General features: G+C 41.8%; 1 protein-coding gene and 1 long non-coding RNA gene across 11 annotated transcripts in view; one reads left to right on the top strand and one right to left on the bottom strand.

The window, feature by feature from the left end:
- Positions 1 to 19,986, top strand: part of LOC138829100 (uncharacterized) — a 57,831-nt gene that overhangs the window by 35,496 nt on the left and 2,349 nt on the right. Inside the window, exons 2-3 of the long non-coding RNA XR_011372487.1 lie at positions 18,945 to 19,063; positions 19,832 to 19,921. This is a non-coding gene — a long non-coding RNA (uncharacterized lncRNA). The remainder of the gene's footprint in view (positions 1 to 18,944; positions 19,064 to 19,831; positions 19,922 to 19,986) is intronic.
- The window catches only part of Dtnb (dystrobrevin beta), a 197,348-nt gene that overhangs the window by 34,904 nt on the left and 142,458 nt on the right, over positions 1 to 19,986 (bottom strand). For 7 of the 10 annotated variants that reach the window (XM_070025158.1, XM_070025161.1, XM_070025159.1 and 4 more), the window contains 4 exons: positions 19,812 to 19,902; positions 9,913 to 9,998; positions 8,978 to 9,091; positions 7,283 to 7,379 (listed from right to left, as the gene is read on the bottom strand). In XM_070025158.1, the coding sequence (XP_069881259.1) occupies positions 7,283 to 7,379; positions 8,978 to 9,091; positions 9,913 to 9,998; positions 19,812 to 19,902 (388 nt within the window). The remainder of the gene's footprint in view (positions 1 to 7,282; positions 7,380 to 8,977; positions 9,092 to 9,912; positions 9,999 to 19,811; positions 19,903 to 19,986) is intronic. The other 3 variants (XM_070025160.1, XM_070025153.1, XM_070025155.1) reach the window with 1 other exon arrangement.

Below are 19,986 nucleotides of genomic sequence, written 5' to 3' on the forward strand. Positions count from 1 at the left end.
GCATTTCCTAGCTGGGTGTGGTGGTATACATCAAGCACTGGGAAGCCTGAAGTAGGAGAAGCTTGAGTACCAGGTCAGGCCAACCTACGGCACTGTGACACCCTGCCTCAAATAAAAAACCCCAAACCAAACCAAATCAAACCAAACCAAACCAATAACAAAAGTAATTCCATGATAGGCGCCAGTGGCTCATGTCTGGAATCCTAGCTACTCAGGAGGCTGAGACCTGAAGATCGAGGTTCGAAGCTAGCCCTGGCAGCAAAGTCCCCATGAGTCTCTTGTCTCCAATTAACCACTCAAAAACTAAAGTGGTGTTGTGGCTCAAGTGATAGAGCGCTAATCTTGAGCACAAAGAGACTCAGGGACAGTGCCCAGGCCCTGAGTTCAAGCCCCACAACTGACAAAAAAAAAAAAACCAAAGTATTTCCCAAACTTCCTTTACATAACACAGTCTATTCACTAATTCTTATGCACAAGGCACTGACTAGAAACAAAAATGAGTTTCTGCTTTCTAGAGCCTTACGGTGAGTGTAGGCAGACCCAATCTTTGCTATGTACAGCTGACTGAGCAGATGAACGCGCCATCAGACATGGTGGAAAAACTCCAGAGGAGAACATAAACACTCAAGTTTCTCACTCTTAGATCTTTGCTTCTTGGTCACTGTTTTTTCTTAAATACTGGTGTTTGAACTCTAGGCTTGTGCTTGCTAGCCAAATGATTTTCCACTTGATCCTATTGCTTTTTGGTATTTCTCAGACAGGGGTCTTGCTTACAAACAGGTAGGCTTGGGACCTCAATCCTATTTCCTCCTCCCCAAAGTAGCTGGGAGTATAAGCATTATGTACCTCGCCCATCTCATTCTTTAATGGGTCTCTTCACTTCCTCTTTTTGTGCTGCCTTATGGGTGACTGTGGTCAGGAAGCCCCTGCTCTATCCCAGTATGTAAATGTCAACTTAGCTGCAAGGGTTCAGTTAAAATTGGATCCATGCATGCAGATGGTCCCTGCTGAGCATAGGTCTGAGGACTTAGGCTGGATATGGTCCTTCTCTCATGGGGTTTGCAGCTCTGAATAAAAGGACACTGACCAGGGAAGACCAAAGGAAATGCAGAATGGAGAGGGCTGGGAAAATAGCTTTCAGTCCTGCAATTGGAGAGACATGGGCTAGAATTTAAATGAGCACCAAGAGATCCCTTGAGGAGACTCTGGCTCAGCCCAGGAATGTGTTCTTCATTATGAAAGCCAGCTGCCAGTGACTGAGGCAACCTCACCCCTAGGGGTCAGGCATAGGCTCTTGGCATCCACTCAAGTCAGCCTGAAGAAGTCAGCAGCTTTTGCCTTTCGATCTTGGCAGCATGGCTCTGGGCAGGAGGTGTTAGTGCTGTAGTTACAAGGCATCTTCCTTCTCGAGCAGACTCTGCTTTGGGGCTGGACACTCCTAACACTCGTGAGGCAGATACAGCTACAGAAAAACTACTGAATGCTTTACAAATGTGTTTTTGTTGAATATGGTGGTTAACACCTATAATCTCAGCTACTCAGGAGGAAGAGGTCTGGAGAATCACAGTTTGAGGGTAACCTGCACAAAAAGTTAGTGCTTTCAGTAGAAAAACAGGGTGTGGTTGTAATTAGATACGAAGCCTTGAGTTCAAACTCCAACACCACCAAAAAAAAAAAAAAGAAAAAGAAAAAACCCAGAAAGCAAACAATGTGTTTTCAATGTTGGCCCTAAGCTGGAATGGAAATTGAGATGGTGGTGTTGTAACGAAACTTGGTTGTGAGAAACTGAGAAGTCACCAGTTAAAAGGCCAAATTACAAGTCTTTACTGGAGAGCCCAAGGACTGCTGGTGGACCCATGTCTCAAAGACCAGCAGCCCCGAAACAGCAAGCACAAAGCTTATATAGGCCAAAACCACATAAAGTATGTGGAATTAAACCTAACAAAAATGTTATACATAAGCAAAGCAAACCAGATGAAGACACTTAAAACTAACAGAAAAGCAAACCATCTAGGGAAACAAACAGGGGAAATCAAGGGCCAAGGGGAAATCAAGTAAGGAGACCCAGTCTCCTTACTTCAGTGGTTCAGGACAGGTGGTCCTCACAGGCCAAAATCTTGTCTGAGGACAGCAGATCAGCAATGGCTTAGAACTAAGACATTTCCCGAATCTCATGGTTTCAACCCTAGTGTTGGTACTGGAGATAACACTTTCGCTTTAATAGACTAGGGAAATTTCAGAACGCAATGTTTGACATTGCTTGCACAGTGGCTGATACTGCATGGAACTCGGTCCCAGGACATGAAGTATGCTGTGAGGCATATGCAGGTCAGGTGAGGATGGGCTTGGGAAGGTAGACTTCGGTGAAGTGTCACCTAGGATGGTGCTATGCAACTGAAATGCACAAAGGTCTTTCAGATAAAGTCTTTAAGGCTCTGTCAACATAGTAGTCAGATACAAGGTTTTAGAATACTTTGTTATCACTTAGTCAGCTGGGGCCAGCAAACACTGTTTGATGATAAAAGACAAGAGCTTGATTTAAAGGGGGTCATATAGCTTAATTATAAAGTGCAAACCTAAAAGTATCAAGGTCACCTAAAAACAAGATGAATCTCTTGGCTAGGTAGCCAAAGTAATACTAAATGTCCTCTATACAAAAATTTACGTTCTAACTCTAGGTGAACATTTGAAAATATAGCTGAAGTTGAAAACTTTTTCAAAAGCAGTATCCAGCCAGGCCTGATGGTATACACCTATAATCTCAGTACTCAGGAGGCTGAGGCAAGAGGTTATGAATTCTAGGAGAGCCTGACTACATAGACACTGTTTCAAAAACAAACAAAACAAAAGCCATTTCACTCCAAACCAAAACAGCAGCAACACAGAAAATTAAGCAAATTAACCCATAAGCAGTCTCAGAAAACTGAAAAAATAAAGTGGAATAGGCCAAGAGCAAGAGTCAGAAACTGAAATACCAACACATACCATTTCTAGATTAAATAAGATATTTGAGGCAGAGGTTATCTTCATACTCATTAATCAGAAGACAAAACATAAGGAAAACTGTGTGTAAAAACATGGATACCCGATATTAAATCATTAAAAGAAAAATAAACAAGAAGGACCCTTGGTAACAGGCACCAAGTCTCATCACCACTGTTCACCAAACACTGAAAAAAACACTAGGATATTAGTTTTTACCTGCCTTGTTAAAAAAAAGAAAGACTGAGTGAATTAATAAACAATGGGGGCACTTCCTAGATATACTTATTTAAATGATTTTTTTTTCAGATAAAAAGCTAAAGCACTTATATTTTACAGAAGCAGGGAGGTGGACTAAACTACCTCCCCATGAAATGGAAATTGGCTGTGTGATGGGTTTTAATTTATGAGCCTCCCAGACCATGTGGCCTGATTGTCCATTTGACTAACTGCTTACAGCTGTTTTATGAGGGAACTAAATGCTAGCAGACTGAATACATCAATGAAAGACAGTCCTTTGAAATTAAAATTAGAATTTTAAAGAGTACTTTTATTATGGCAAATATAGTCTTTCCTTTTTTTGTGGTATCAGGCCAATTGAGCTAAACCTTCAACTCTTTCGTTTTTATTTTATTTTGTTTTTATTTTACTTATTGTACTGGTACTGGTGCTTGAACTCAGGGCCTGGGTGCTGTTTCTTAGCTTTCATCCTGAAGGGTGGTGCTCTACCACTTGAGTTACAGCTCCACTTCTGGCTATTTGGTGGCTAATTGGAGATTAGTCTCACAAACTGTCCTGTCTAGGCTGGCTTTCAATCACCATCCTCAGATCTCAGCCTCCTGAGTAGCTAGGATTACAGGTGTGAGCCACCAGTGCTTGGCTTCATTTCATTTTCCAGACAAGGTCACATCTCCCTAACTTTGGGGCTGGCTTCAAACTGAGAATCGTCCTGCCTCAACATCCAAAATATCTGTGATTATAGATATGTGCCACAACACTTAGCAGAAAATGTACTTACTGGTGGCACTGGGGTTCAAACTTAGGAGCTCACAATGGTTCAGCTTAGCTTGTTTGTTTGGTGCTCTACCATTTGAGCCATACCTGCACCATGGCTTTTTTGTTGGTTACTCTGGAGATGGATTCTCGAAGACTTTTCTACTTGGCATGGCTTTAAATGTAATCTTCTAGATCTTGGCTTCCCAAGTAGCAAGAAGTACAAGTGTAAGCCACTAGCACTTGGCTAAATGTACTTTTTAATACAGGACACATCTTTGAAACTTTAGTGGAAGTTACTGATTCCCAAGTATAACCATTTAGGATTGTATATAATACACTAAGATTTTGCTGTAATTTTAGTTTTTAGGAAAACAAGACACTTAAGGACATCAGATTTTCTGCCATGAATTCTATTCAGTAGATAAAAAGAACTTTTCAATGCTTGTGTTTGCAAATACTTCCCAGTCTGAATGGCTACAATCTGTCAGGTAAACAAATGACAAGGTATTTAAGAACTTGGCAGGAGCCACATGCCAGTGGTTCATGCCTATATAATCCTAGTTAGGTGATCAAGAGGATCATGGTTTGGAGCTAGCCTAGGCAGAAAAGTCCTCAAAACTCCTTTTCGGGAGCTGGCAAGGTAGCTCAGTGGTAGAGTGCTTGCCTAGCATGCATGAGGCCTGGGCTCAATTCCTCAGCACCACATAAACAGAAAAAGGCGGAAGTGGCTCTGTGGCTCAAGTGGTAGAGTGCTAGCCTTGAGCTAAAGAGCTGAGGGATAGTGCCCAGGCCCAGAGTTCAAGCCCTACGACTGACCAAAAAAACAAAAACAAAACGAAACAAAACCTCCTTTTCCACTTAAACAGCAAAAAGCCTAACTAGTGGCTTGGCTCAAGGGATAGAGTGCATACTGCTGAAAAGAAAAAGAAAGAAAAAAAAGAAAAAACAAAACAAAACAAAACTTGGCGGGAGACCCTACAAATGAGGTTCCGAGGTTTTGTTTATGAAAGTATAAAGTAATAGCTAAAAATTTAAAGAAGTTTGAGGTTTGGGTTAGCATTCCAGGGACTAACTCATTCTGAGTAGGCCTTGAAAACAAGCATGGAGGGCTGGGAAGGTGGCTCAGTGGTAGAGTGCTTGCCTTGCATGCGAGGCTCTGGGTTTAATTCCTCAACACCATATAAACAGAAAAAGCTCGAAGTGGTGCTGTGGCTCAAGTGGTAGGGCGCTAGCCTTGAGCTGAAGAGCTGAGGGACAATGCGCAGGCCCAGAGTTCAATCCTACAACCAACAACAAAAAAAAGAAAACAAACATGGATGGTACCCAAGGTTACGGGGTACATGTGAGCAAGGCAGGACAATCCAACTGAAGGGGAGATGGACCGTGATGATTAGAGGAGCTGCACCCCTACTTCCTTTCAATTTGCAGAAACCTTTTATATAAATTTTAGCCGAGCACCTATTCATCCCATAAAATGTTTCTGAAGGTAAATCCTCCTAACAGGGTCAATGCAGGAACACATGTAAAACAAAACAACCCAAATACCAGGACCAAGTGAGGGGGAAAAAAATCTCAGCTCAAGCCTAAAACACATGAAAATCAATTATTTTGAGCAAGTCAAAAGTTCATTTAAAACACAAGGGTGACATTTAGGCAAGTTGCCAGTATCTACTAACTTCATTATTAAGAGGCTGCTCTAGGATGCAGAAGCTGAAAAGTTCCCACGTTGCTACTCTTGTCACCTCCAGCCTAGCTGACTACATATATCTCCTCTTATCCTTTAGTCTTATCATCCCTTTCTATCCTGTCCCGAGTACTGTTTTAAACTTAAGCTTTCAATAAATCATGGCATTAAGTTCACTCCCCTTGGACCCTCTCACTGCTCACTGTGGGTCTCCAGCATTTATAGAAAGGACTTGAGACATCATCAGGAGGAGCAAATGACTTGGTATCACTTCTGTGTAACCAGGGAAGGATTTCTGCTCAGTGCCAATAAAATTGTCCAGGTGAGGGCACTGAAATGTCAACCATACCTTTCTCTGCTTTATACTTTTCAACAAATATAGAAATATTTAAGCTGGGCGCCAGTGGCTCATACCTGTAATCCTAAGCTACTCAGGAGGCTGAGATCTGAGGATCACAGTTCAAAGCCAGCCCGGGCAGAAAAGTCCGTGAGACTCTGATCTCCAATAAACCACTAGAAAACTGGAAGTGGTGCTGTGGCTCAAGTGGTAGAGTGCTCACCTTGAGCTGAAGAGTGCAGGGACAGCCCAGGCCCAGAGTTCAAGCCCCATGACTGACCAAAAAAAAAAATTAAATTATTCTGAATTTATCCATGACACTAGTGTACTAAACCTAAAGCTAATACACAATTTTATTCCAAGTAAGTCCTTAGAACTGTTTGGTTACATTGGTGTGTGTGTGGGAGGGGTGGTGGTGGTTACTTTTATATGTCAACTTGATTGAGTTAAGGGATGTCTAGAAAACTAGTTAAACTTTATTTCCAGGTGTGTCTTGAGAGTGTTTCCAGAAGAGATCAGCTTTGGAATCAGTAGACTAAAGAAGAACTGCTTTCACCGAAATGGGCAGACATCCAGCCCATTGAGGATCCGAATAGATTAAAAAAAACAAGTATGCTCTCTTCTGGTGAGGGACATTGATCTCTTCCTGCACTTGGACAGAGGAAATGTCCTGGTTTTTGAACTCCAGCTTGTGTCAACAGCTGAATGTCCATGCCCCTGACTCACTCTGTGCAGTGGGGGTGTCACACAGACGCATGTTGGACTGTACCACTGGTTCTCCTGGGTCTCCAGCTAGCCCATTCCAGGACTTCTCTGCCTCTATAATCCCCATAAAAGGTCCTTTAATATAATTCTGTGTATCCTCTATTGATTCTGTTTCTCTGAAAACACCCCAAGTTTACCTCTGTTGTACTTATTAAAGTAGGACGCTTGATGTTTGTTAAATTTTTGGTGCAATACCTAAAAATTTATCTTAAAAGAACCTAAGTAATTGAGAAATACTGCTCATTTATACAAACCTAATACCGTTTGTAAAAATAAACATCCTTTTTATAAAAGCAACTCCTCAAGAACATCACTCTATTTCTACTACACATTTATTATTATCAGCCTCAATGACTTTTATACCTAAGTAGGCTACATTTACAGAGACTGGTTCCAGACCTACAGTCAAGACTGTCCTCATACTGTTGTGACTCCACCAGGAAGCAGGAGCTGAGGCTGTGATGGAGATGAAGGAGAGGTGGGGGAGGGGAGGACACCAGTAATCATTCCACTCTTACCTTGAGCAGCTTCATCAGCCCTTCCAGCTGGACCATCAGCTCCCGCCTGCTCTCCTGCAGTGCTGACATCCTCTGCTCCAGCTCATCTTTCCTCTGCCTGTCCAAGAGAGAAGCCCGTCAGAAACAAAGCTTCACTGTGTTGTACTGGCTGGAAATGGGCAGTTACACACAAACTGGTCAGAATCAGATGGAGGTCAAATACCTACAAGTGGTATTGTATGTGCTATTTGATTAATTATTATTAATGTAGGTAGGGTTACCAGTTTCTTTCAGGGTTAGCAATTTAAGGAATTATTTTTCTATTTCAAAATCCTAAAGAAATTCTTCTGGGAAGTTTGAAAGTTTTGTTTAACCCATCAAAGAACATGCCAGGTTGCAAAGCCTGTTTGGCAAAGCCTTTTCCTTTCCTCAGGATATGGAAGCTCCTGAAAATGACCACTTTCTGCTTTCTTAAGCTTATATCCCCCTTGGACTTAAAACTCCTGCTTCTTGTTGACATCTCTGGACTCTGCCTTGTGCCAACTAAATAAATACATGGTACTTTTCAGATCCTTCTAGATTATCTGGGCACTTTCTGCAACTTTAGTTCTATCAACAGTTAAGACTCCAGGCTGACAGTTTCTGCTTTCTTAGATATAAAAAGGCACTTCTGTCTGAGCTGAGTGGGGAAGGAAAGGACATGTATCTTATAGTGCCAGTCCACTGTATGCCTCAGTGTATTTTCTTGTCCTTCTTAAGATAACATCAACCACACCAATGACCCAAATGTGTGACAGTGAACCGTGGAGCAACTAAAATTTCAGCCCTACTAAACGGAGAACCTGGAATTAGTGTTTAGGAGAATCTTTATACCTCCAATGATTTTCATGAGTTTAAATTCTTATTAGTGATATAAACCTAAACAGTAGGATACTTATGGAAAATAGTAATCTCTAGTCTATAGGAAAAGAGGTTATATAACTTAAACAAAGAAAGCTGAAAAAGAAGAAAAGAAAAGCAACTGTGTCCAGCTGTGCAGAAGCTCAGAAGACAGTGTATTAAAAAGCAACTGCAACAACACCAAGCACTGTGTGGGTATTTAGAGCTCTGGTGAGAATCAAGCCACCAAGCGTGTCTTCCACAGTACCTTTACTTACCAAGAGTAGACAGGTGTGTGCGGGATGGACAGGAAGCAAGGGCCTAAGAGCAGATCAGCTTCCCCAGCAACTTCCAAAGGGCTTCACAATGGAGCTGACCCTGCTCTGCCTCCTCAGTTTCCTGAGCCTCGAGTCATTTTATACTTAAGAAGAGGTGGAAAACTACCACTGTCTTGGTTTCAAGTTGTAGAGGGGGTGGGGAAAGAAGCAGCACACTTTTCCAGTGAAGTCCTGCTCGGTCCATGAAGCACCAAGAAAATCATCTCCCAGGAAAGGCCAGCACTATTCCTGTTGGGTCTCTAAGTCAGAACACTTAGCAAGAGACTGCAGCACAACAGCCTTCTTCAAACACTTATCCCTGGTTTTGAGGGAGTAAGGAATTTTCTTAGCTCTGTCCTGCTGGCCCAAGTTCTCAGTGGGATTGAGGATGAGGCTCTTAAAAGCAGTCAAACTGGACTGGCAACATTCATCTATGAGTTGGTATCCAGAGACTAAAATTTCCTCTGCAGATGACAGTGTGGGGACAGAGTGGGGACAGATGTGCAGCGGTACCACCTACCTCAGCAGCCGCAGCTCTGCCAGCAGCGTGGGGTTCTGCTGGGCCTTCTCGGGCGTGGGCTGAGACGCCTGCTCGTGCTCCAGACGCAGACGCTGGATCTCCTGCAGGATCTCTCTAGAGAGAATGATGAAAGAAAGATGGCTGCCCAGCAATTCACAGACCTCACTCTTCTTCCTTTACAGGTTAATTCCCTCACCATGCCTCCTCTGCAAACCTTATCTGGATCACTGCTAAATGACCAAAGTGTGAAATGGACAAAAAGGCATAACTCTTTTGTCTTGAAAAATCCCCAGGAAAGGAGAAAGATAACTTGAATACCTTCTTTGTCTCACCCCTCTCTGAGGAGAGGAAGAGAACTCCTTGCAGCTGCAGCCTCTGAGGACAGGTCCTGGGCTGACCTGCCTCGAGTCTCCTTGCATCTCCCTGAGTTTGCTAGTTTTCCCTGGACCACAGGCCAATTTCCTCTCTCATGCAGGCTACACTAGGTCCATTCTCCTTGTCCTGGTTTCAACCTTTCAGTGCACAGTGGTGTGTTGTCTGGTTGCAATGCCTTTATAAGGCATTTTAAATGGCCTTTTTTTTTTTTCCCCCCTGAGACCAGTCAGGCACAAGTAGAGTAATGGGCCAGAACAGGATGACTAGACAGAGCAAAATACTGCTGGGAAGTAGACTGGAGAAATGAATTGTGGGAGGGGGACACACTGGCAGGAGGGAGGGGCCCTGGGACAAAGAATCTATGGAGGGAAGGAGGACTGGGGCTTTGAAAATCAGAATCAATAACACGCAGATAGGCACCAGAGTCCTGGGCATTTCCTGGACCTGGGCCACTTTATTCACTCAGCTGGGATCTTCCTGTGTGGTCAAAGACTGTCAGAAAATGAGAACCAGATACTCACATGAGATACTCATGGCCTCAAGGAGTAGGCCACTCTTACCTGTTCTTGTTTTCTAGTTCTGCAATAAGCTGTCTCTGTTGCTTGTTGGCATCGAAATTAAAGCTCACATCAGTGGGAGGGCGAGTCTGTAGCGAGGAGACAATTGGTTTTCCAGAGTCTGAGACAGACTTTCTTCAAAAACAGACTTTTCCTTGACATACCATGAATATACCCATTTTCCATGTACAAACCAGCGAGTCATAGTATACTTAAACAACTGTACAACCAATGATGACAGGCTAGTTTTAGAACTTTTCTATTACCAAAATCTTCCCTCATGTCAGTCAGTCACAAATTGCTGCTCTTACCTCCAACTGGATGTTCTTCCTGACCAGTTTTGCCATTCTAGAAATTTCACCTAAATCATACTACAAGGAGTTTTTGGTGTGCCTTGAGTTTTTAAGATTCATCTCCAGGAGACAGTGGTTCTTCTGTTTTTATTGCTGAGTATTATCCATCATTTTTAGCTTCTAGTTATTACAAGTGAAGTTGCTTTGAATTTTCATTTAAGAGTTTTTGTTTTAATATTTTTATTTCTCTTGCATAAACACATTGGTCTAGAATTGCTGAGTTATATGGTTACTATACTTAACATTTGAAGAATCGTCAGACACTTCCTTTTACTTCTTCAAACTTTTTTCCCTATTTTCTAGGTGGTATTAGGGTTTGAACTCAGAGCCCTATGCTTGCAGGTAGGAGCTCTATTGCTTGATCCAAACTTTTCCAGTGGTTGGACCTCTTTGAATCCCAGTGATAATGCACGAGGGTTCCAATTCGTATTAACTTGTAATTAGCCCACTGGGAGTTACATTTCAAAAAAAAAAAAAAAAAAAAAAAACAAATGTTGGGCTGGGAAGGTGTCTCAGTGGTAGAGTGCTTGCCTTGCGTACATGAGGCCCTGGGTTCAATTCCTCAGCACCACATAAGCAAAAAAGCTGGAAGTGGTGCTGTTACTCAAGTGGTAGAGTGCTAGCCTTGAGCTCAAGAGCTGAGGGACAGTGCCCAGGCCCAGAGTTCAGGCTCCATGACCGACAAAACAAACAAACAAAAAAACAAACGTTATGTACTATACAATCTAATTTTCTTATGTGTAATTCAGTGGTTTTAGTGCATTTATGAAGTTGTGAAACCATCACCGTTATCTAATTCCAGAATATTTTAGCTCACTCCAAGAGACCCCATGCCATTAGCAGTCCTACTCCAGCCTCATTTTCTTTTTTCTTTTTTTTTTTTTTTTTGTCGGCCGTGGGGCTTGAACTCTGGGCCTGGGCGCTGTCCCTCAGCTCTTCAGCTCAAGGCGAGTGCTCTACCACTTGAGCTACAGCGCCACTTCCGGTTTTCTGGTGGTTTATTGGAGATAGGAGTCTCACGGTCTCTCTTGCCCGGGCTGGCTTTGAACCGCGATCCTCAGATCTCAGCCTCCTGAGTAGCTAGGATTACAGGCGTGAGCCACCAGCGCCCGGCTTCCAGCCTCATTTTCTATTCCTCGACATTCACCCTTCTACGCTGCCTCTGGGTAGTTGACTATTCTGTCCAGTACATATAATAAGTGGAATCATGCAATATGTAGCCTTAATATCTAGTTTCTTTCACTTGGCAAAATGCTTTTAAGATTCATCCATGGTGTACCATGCATTAGTACTTCATTCTTTTGTATAGATGAATAATCTTCTACAATATGGACATACATATTTTGTCTATCTAATAGTTGATGGACATTTAGGATGTTTTCACTTTTAGCTACTCTGAATATTATTTGTGGAGAAATGTTCTTATATATCTAGGAGTGGACTTGCTGGGTCATAGGGCAAGGCCTCCATATTCTTATCAACCTTTGACCATCTTCTTGATCAGTCTTCCCAGTGTGTGAAATGCATTTTGTAGTTCCATAGTAACAATTATGTTGAACATACTTTCATGAGCTTATTGACTATTTGTATATATATTTGGAGAAATCCTGACCCTTGTCATCTTCTTTAAGAATACAGTAGCCAATGAATACAAAATAGAGCAGATGGATGGCTCAAGTGACAGAGCACCTGCCTAGCAAGTGTGAGGCTCTTAGTTCAAACCTGAGAACTTCAAGAACAAATACATGAATAAATGCTTGAAAATAAATGGAAAATAAACATACAAGTTGGGCACTGGTGGCTTACACCTGCAAGCCTAGCTGAGATCTAAGGATTGTGGTTTAAAGCCAGCCTAGGCTGGAAAGTCCACGACAATATTATTTCCAATTAACCACTAAAAAGCCATAAGTACAGATCTGGCTCCCATGGTAGAGTACCAGTCAGCCTTGAGTAAAAAAGGTCAGACATTGCCCACTCCCTGAATTCAAGCCCCAGGATAGGTACAAAAAACTACAACCAACCAAACAAACAAACAAATAAAACCCCACTGGTTGTGTATAACTTTCTATAAATATGGAAAGGGTTCTCAAGTGTGTTTAAGGGAGACCATATTCCTACATGAAATCATATAACCATGTATTTTAATCTCAAATCTAGTTGGGGACCTGTGCTCAGGTAATTTTGCCTATCTGTTACTTAGTTTTCTTATCTGTAAAATCACGTCAGAAACCATAGCTGTCCTCCAGATTTTGAGGACCAGACATCATCTTTCTGAACCATCTGCCCCAGAGTTCTAGATATAGAAGGCTCTCAGAATGGTGGCTATTATTTCAAATTCTATTATTAGGTCAGAATAGTTGAAGGAAAAAATACTTCTCAAATGTCTTACTAGTATAAGAAAGACAGGTTTGTGGCACAAAGGGTAAGAGACCACTGGAAAGTTAAATAATAATCAAGTACCTATCAATGACTGTGACTGTTAGGTTGAAGGACTGGATGGATGGATCCAGTCTCGAGCAATGAAAGGTAAAAAACCTTAGGGACCAGAGGTCCACCCTGGGAGAGTGAAAGCTTTAATATTTGAGAACGCAGGGCATGCATGCATTGATGGGGTGGCCCGATAACTGTAAAAGGACAAGGTGCCTCTCCATTCTGACATACTGGTTTAGGTAGTCTTACAGAGCTCGATCACCTTCAAGGAGATGGAGACACACCTGAGAAGGCAGGGTAAGTAAGACACAAGAGCCCTTTGGTTTCATGGGGAAGATGTTACAAAACTAAGGCAAGCTGGCATAGTTAGCAAAGTATAACCAAGCAGGGTGCATTTCTGTAGCTTCTAACAGAGAAGATGCTCCTGAGCCGGGCAAGATGAGTCCCAAAGAGAAGCTCCTGACATCTCCCAGACTGTCTTTGTACCCACAGTGGTCTGCCTGCCATCCAGCCTCCTGGAGGCTAAATGGAGAGCTGTGGATTATTAACCTCTCTCAAAAATCCAATAATGCTGTTTAAGGCAGTGGTTCCCAAGCCAGCTGTAAATCAGAAGACTGGGAATCTTTTCCTCTCTCCTTCCCCTCAGTAAAGATCGATAGATCCTAAGCCCAGAGGTTCTTACTTAGCAGGTCTGTAGCAAAGCTGAGAATCTATATATTGTACGTATTTTTCAAATGCTTCTCATGTGGTAGTATGTGGCCATGTTTCATAGCATGTCAGTAAATAAGTGGAAAACACTACATGGAGACAGCTGATCTCTTAAGTCTAAGAAGCCAGGAGTGAGGGAGAAGCCAAAATGAGCAAAGAAGGCTGGGCTACAGTAACTAGAAAAAAGCTTCTCAGAAATGTTTAATGAAGGGCTGGGAATGTGGCTTAGTGGTAGAGTGCTTGCCTAGCATGCATGAAGCCCTGGGTTTGATTCCTCAGTACCACATACACAGAAAAAGCCAGAAGTGGTGCTGTGGGTTAAATGGTAGAGTACTAGCCCTGAGCAAAAGAAGCTCAGAGACAGTGCCCAGGCCCAGAGTTCAAGCCCCAGGACTGGCTAAAAAAAAAAAAAAAAAAGAAATGTTTAATGAAGAAGCACATTGGTTTCCCCTTCCTTTTATCTTTCTTCCAGAGTTTTCTATATGAGTTTTAAAGTTTTCACTGGAAAAAAGAGAACAGTTAAAAGGCAAACAAGACATGTGATTACATCCAATGCTGGTGATGCTTTAGATGAAATTAAGAATCTGCTGTTAAACCTATGGCTTGCCACATGTAACATTTCTTGTTTTGTTTTAAATAAGAAAATTAGGGACATGGGAAGGATGTATTTGGTCCCCTGGCTCAACTAAGCAACATGCCAGCCGAGGTTGTTCGGCCACACTGGACAGGCACTCATGGACTGGGAGGATTGGGAGCATGGCTTGGGTGTGCCCTGGGAGGCTCCAATGATTTAAAGGTCTCTCTTTGTGGAAGGGAGGTCTGTGAAGAAGAATCAATACAAAGCCTATCTGGCAGGCTATAAATAAATTCTTTTGAGCACTACACCCACTTTATGCAAAGCACTTGTATCAGTGTGAGATTAGAGGATTAGGAGCCCGTGTTTAACAGAAATCTAGTCAAGAAGAATACTTCCTGAGAGGCCCAATATTTTATAAGATAACCACACGTGGCAAAATAAATGGAAGATGAAAGGAACCCTATCAGTACTCCTCCCAGACTATCTTAACGATGATGGTTTTCAGAAGAATTAGAGAACCATCAGAAACCATCATGTAAACATCCCTATCTTGGCCCACAGCTAAGGAGATGAAGATCTCAGGTTCAAAGGCTTTGCTGCTTTTTTATTTCAAGCATTTTGAAAGTGCCTATGTATGGTCACCAAGGCTATCTTATGGTATTAAGTATACTTACTAAAATTCAACTTCAATGCAGCCCATCTCAACTCATTTATTTACATGTTTTAATTTCTAAAATAACCTGGACAGCTGTGGCTAAGGGTACACATTAGGATTCACTAATTCTGTAGTCCTCTCTTCCTTGCCCAGACTTCTTTCTCTATTATGTTCTACTTCACTAACCTTTACATTGCAATGTCAGAGTCAGATAATGTGACCTGAAATAAGATTCTCAAGAAAAGAATTTTGAAATCTAAATAAACCCAAAGGGAAAAATTATTTTTTGGGAGGAAGAATAAAAGTAACTTCATTTCTCTTTTACTACTCTCCTTCCTTCTTTCCTTCCCGGCCCTCCTCCTCCCTCTTCCCCTCCCCCTCCTCTTCCTCTTTTTCCCTCTCCCTTCCCTTCTCCCCCTCCCTTTCCTCTCCCTCCTCCTCTTCCTGACAAGGTTTCATTTCATTATATAGCACAGGTCTCAAACTTCCAATCCTCCTGCTCCCAACCTCCCAAGTGCTGGAACTACAGGCTGTACTACAAAGCCCAGCCCTAGGTAGTTTCTCTCCGGCTTAGTTTTCTCACAAGATTGCTTCAAATAGGGGCTGGAAAGTTGGCTCAGTGGTAGGGTGCTGGCCTCGCATGCATGAGGCCCTGGGTTCGATTCCTCAGCACCATATAAGCAGAAAAAAAGGCCAGAAGTGGTGCTGTGGCTCAAGTGGTAGAGCACTACCCTTGAGCTGAAGAACTGAGGGATAGTGCCCAGACCCATATGCAAAGCATTTAGAAAAATCACTGCCACAGAGTATTCAATAAATGTTAGCTACTTGTATTATTCTTTTCACATGAATCTTACTGTGACCTTTCTCAGGACCTGTCAAGTATTTATATTTTTCCTCTTGATACTTTAGCTCATTGTTTTGGTACATTAAAGATATTTAACTGTCTTTTTTTCTCCACAAAGAAAATTCTTAAACTTTTAGCATAAAATATATCAGCAGTACTAGATGTAGACAGATGAATTACAAAAATATTATTATTGGAAGTGGCCCTATGGCTCAAGCGGTAGGGCACTCGCCTTGAGCTGAAGAGCGCAGGGCCAGAGCCCAAACCCAGAGTTCAAGCCCCACGACTGTCCAAAAAAAAAAAAAAAAAGTACTAAAAATATTATTATTGTTGCTAATTTTTGAGACAGTATTGCTAGGTAACCCAGGCTGGCCTTGAACTCTTGTCCTTCTATGTCAAGTCTCCAAGGATTGGGATTACAGGCATGTACCATCATGCTCTTGGCTCATATTTTCTTTTTTCCCCTCTATCAAGAAACTGTTGTGTTGTTGTTGTAGATAAATCTTCTTGCCAATCCTTTGAGGTACTATGATTTATTTTTTTATTTTTGCCAGTCCTGAGAGTTGAACTCAGGGCCTGGGCTCTGTCCTCTCTGTGTTCAAGGCTACCACTCTACCACTTGAGCCACAGCAACACACCTGGCTTTTTCTGAATAGTTTATTGGAGATAAAGGGTCTCACAGACTTTCCTGCCCTGGGTGGTTTAAAACCATGATTATCAGATTTCAGCCTCCTGAGCAGCTAGGATTACAGGCTTGAGCCACCAGTGCCCAGCTAGTACTGTGATTTTTTTCTGGCTGCCTTTTGAAGATCTCTTTGTATTCTGAAGCTGCACTAATATGTCTGGGGTGCAATTATTTTCATTTATACATTTTGAGACTTACTGTAATGTTTTAATCTTGAGGGTTTCTATCAGCCATTAACTCTTTACCCTAAGTCTATTTCCTTTTTTGAAATTCCAATTAGATGACTGTTCTCTGTCCGCTATCTCTGAACATTCTGTTTTAAATCTCCCAACTCTGTGTTATGTTTAGGGAAATTTTCTTACATACATTTTCCAACTTACAAATATTTTATTCAGCTGTGTCTGATATATTTAAGACATCTATTAAGTTTTAAATTTTTTTTTTTTTTTTGGGGTCCGGTAGTGGGGCCTGAACTCTGGACCTGGGCGCTGTCCCTCAGCTCTTCAGCTCAAGGCTAGCGCTCTACCACTTGAGCCACAGCGCCACCTCCGGCTTTTTTTCTTTTTTGCTTATGTGGTGCTGAGGAATCGAACCCAGGGCCTCAGGCATGCAAAGCAAGCACTCTACCACTGAGCCATCTTCCCAGCCCAAGTTTTAAAATTTTAACCTCTCCATTTCTAGCTGGCTTTTTTTCAGCTCTGGTCTTTGTTTTGGTGTTATAGACTGAAACAGTGTCTCCCACAAGCTGGGCTGACCAGCATATCACAGCACACTTTCCCAGCCCAGATATTTTAATGTCTTTTGTTGTCTTTTACATGCCCCCCTTTGGGTGTTTAGAAATTTCAAACCATTATTTTATAGCCAACAACTATAATATCTAACTTTTGAAGCATATGGGTCCATGTTTAGTAGCTTCATAGGAACATTACAAGCTCTCAGGTTCTGTGAGAGCCTCCTGAGGTTTGTATTTTCCTGTCAGGCACCTAGGGGTTATTAAGCTTGTGTTAAACCTTTCAGCTGAGCACTTACACATGTAATCCTAGCTACTTAGGAGGCTGAGATCTGAGGATCCTGCTTTGAAGCCAGCCTGGGAGGGAGACTCTTATTTCTAATTAGCTAGTACAAAGCTACACATTCCATCTCAGTGTTTCTGAAAGTAGGGAGTAATATAAATGCACCTAACGCAAGAATAAACAGGTCTAAGGTTTAAATTTTCCAGAAAGACTTCTGCTGCAGAAGCAGGCCTACTGACTTTCTTATCTGATCTCTGTGCTGGCCTTCAGTGGCCTGTCACAGCATACCTTCATCCAGGCCAGGCTCTGGAAGCCTCGCTTCCAATCTCTACCTTGCACCTAGCAAGTTTTCACCTATAGAACCTAGGGACAATTAAAACCCAAGCACAGGGCAGGCTAGCAGTGGCATAAAAACCAGTTCTTAGGCTGGTTTTCAGGAAACTGAACTCTCTTCTAACTTACTTTCAGATCCCAACTCAAGTAACACTTACACAGAGGTGACCCGGTCCTCATCTGCTGGACAAACCCAGCCTCATAGCTCCCCGTACTCCCCTCCCCTCCTTTTGTGTAATAATTTGCAATTATACTTAATAGTACAATTACTTATTTGTTTTTTGCCACTAGACTGTTAGTTCCCAGAGAGCAGGAATCATTTGTCCACTATAGTGACCCATCTAGCATAGCACAGCCACAGAAGTAAAATTTCCCAAATAAACTTTATGTGCAGGCTGTGAGGAAGAGTAGATGTTAACATGTATAAGGAAAGGAAAGGATTAACAAGGAAGAGAGGAAAAGGGAGAAATATTTTGACATGAATATATAAAAACTCTAAGGAATAAATTGCAAACCTCTCATTTATAACCATTTCCATCAAACCTACTTATATACCATTCTTGAATTTTTTTTTCTTTTAATTGAGATGCAAAGTTTGGACCTTACCTGTGCCATTCAATCAGTTTTGGCCAAAGTACTCAGGCATGTAACCACAACTCTATGAAAATGTGGAGCAGATCCATCAACCCAGAAAATTCCTTTACACCCCTACCCCCCTTTCAACATTTCCATTTCTATAAACAACCCTGATCTGATTTCTATAACCACAAGTTAGTTTTCCTATTCTAGAATATCATTTACGTGAAATAAAACACAATGTGCTTTTTGTATTTGGCTTCTTTCATGCATCATAGTGCTTTTGCTATTCACTCATGCTGTTATAGGATTTAGTGTGTTTGTTGTTTTTGTTGTTGTTGTTAAGTAATAGTTCGTTGTATGGATATACCACTTTCTGTTTGTCTATTCATGTGTTGATAAATATATCTGGCATTTCAACTAATACAATTAGAACTCCTATGAAGATTCTTGTCTAAAGCCTCTGACCACAGATGTTTTCATTTCTCCTGGATAAATATCTAGGAGCAGAACTGGGGGGGGTCACAGGATAAATTTCACCCCTTTAAAAAACTGCATTTCCTTGATAGCTAAGGATGATGATCATTTCTTCATGTGCTTATTAGCCATCTGTATATCTTCTGAGAACTGTTTGATTTGTTTGCCCATTTATTAATTATATTGTTTGTTCTTTTGCTGTTTAGTTTTCTGAGCTCTTTGTATAGTCTGTCCACTGAAGATTTTCTTCACTCTTCCAGTTCTGGTAATTGTTTCTTTTGATGTGCAGAAATGTTTTAATTTGGTGCAGTCAACTCTTGATTTTATTTGCTGGGAAAGTGGAGTTTTATTCAGGAAATAATTACCTATGTCTGTTTCTTCCAGAGTTTTCCCAGAATAGTTTCAAGGTTTTAAAGTTTTACATTAAGATCTTTGATTCATTTGGAGTTGATTTTTGTACAATACAAGAGACAGAGGTCTACTTTCTGCTTTCTCCATGGAGGGTAAGTAAGTTTTCCAGCTACAGTTGTGTGGGTTTTGTTTTTGTTTTTTGTCTGTCATGGGGTTTGAACTCAGGGCCTGGTTGCTGTCCCTGAGCTCTTTTTTGCTCAAGGATAGCGCTCTACCATTTTGAGCCATAGTGCCACTGGTGGTTAACTGGAGATGAGTCTCACAAACTTTCCTGCTTTGAACCAGGATCCTCAGATTTCAGCTCCCCGAGTAAGAGGATTACTGGCATGAGCCACTAGTGCCTGGCTAGCTGTGTAGTTTCATTTCTGGGTCTTCTCACAAACTCTCCTGCCCAGGTTGGCTCTGAGCCATAGTAGCTAAGATTACAGTCATGAGCCATCAGTGCCCGGTATTGGTAATTTTATTATATTTCTCTTCTTTTTCTTTTGTTTTTGTTTTTTTTGCTTTTTTGGGTTCCAGTTCAGGAGCTTGAACTCAGGACCTGGGCTTCTATCCTTGAGCTTCTGTGTTCAAGGCTAGCACTCTACCACTTACGATACAGTTCAACTCTCAGCTTTTTGGTGGTTAATTGGAAATGGACCTTCCATGGACCTTCCTGCCTGGCCTGGCTTTAAACTGCAATTCTCAGAACTCAGCCTCCTAAGTGGCTAGGATTACAAGCATGAACCCCACACATGATTACTTTATTATATTTTTAAGTAACTTTTTTCCCATTTTCTGTATCGTTTGTACATTAGAATAATGATTTCTGCTATCTACTAGGATCTTGTGTTCACTTACCATGTTTCCTGCTTCTGCAGCCAGTCGGGCAGCATAACGAGCAATGAGCCGATGTTCCTCGTCCAGTCGGCTAGGACTGTCCAGAACACTGCTGAGGAGATAAAAATCCAGTAGGTACCTATTAAACATCTCTAGTTCTTGCTTCATTAGAAAGAACATACAAGAGAAAAGCTTG

Source organism: Dipodomys merriami, unplaced genomic scaffold, assembly GCF_024711535.1.
Source record: "Dipodomys merriami isolate MVZ:Mamm:240054 unplaced genomic scaffold, mDipMer1.0.p SCAF_17, whole genome shotgun sequence".
NCBI lineage: Eukaryota > Metazoa > Chordata > Mammalia > Rodentia > Heteromyidae > Dipodomys > Dipodomys merriami.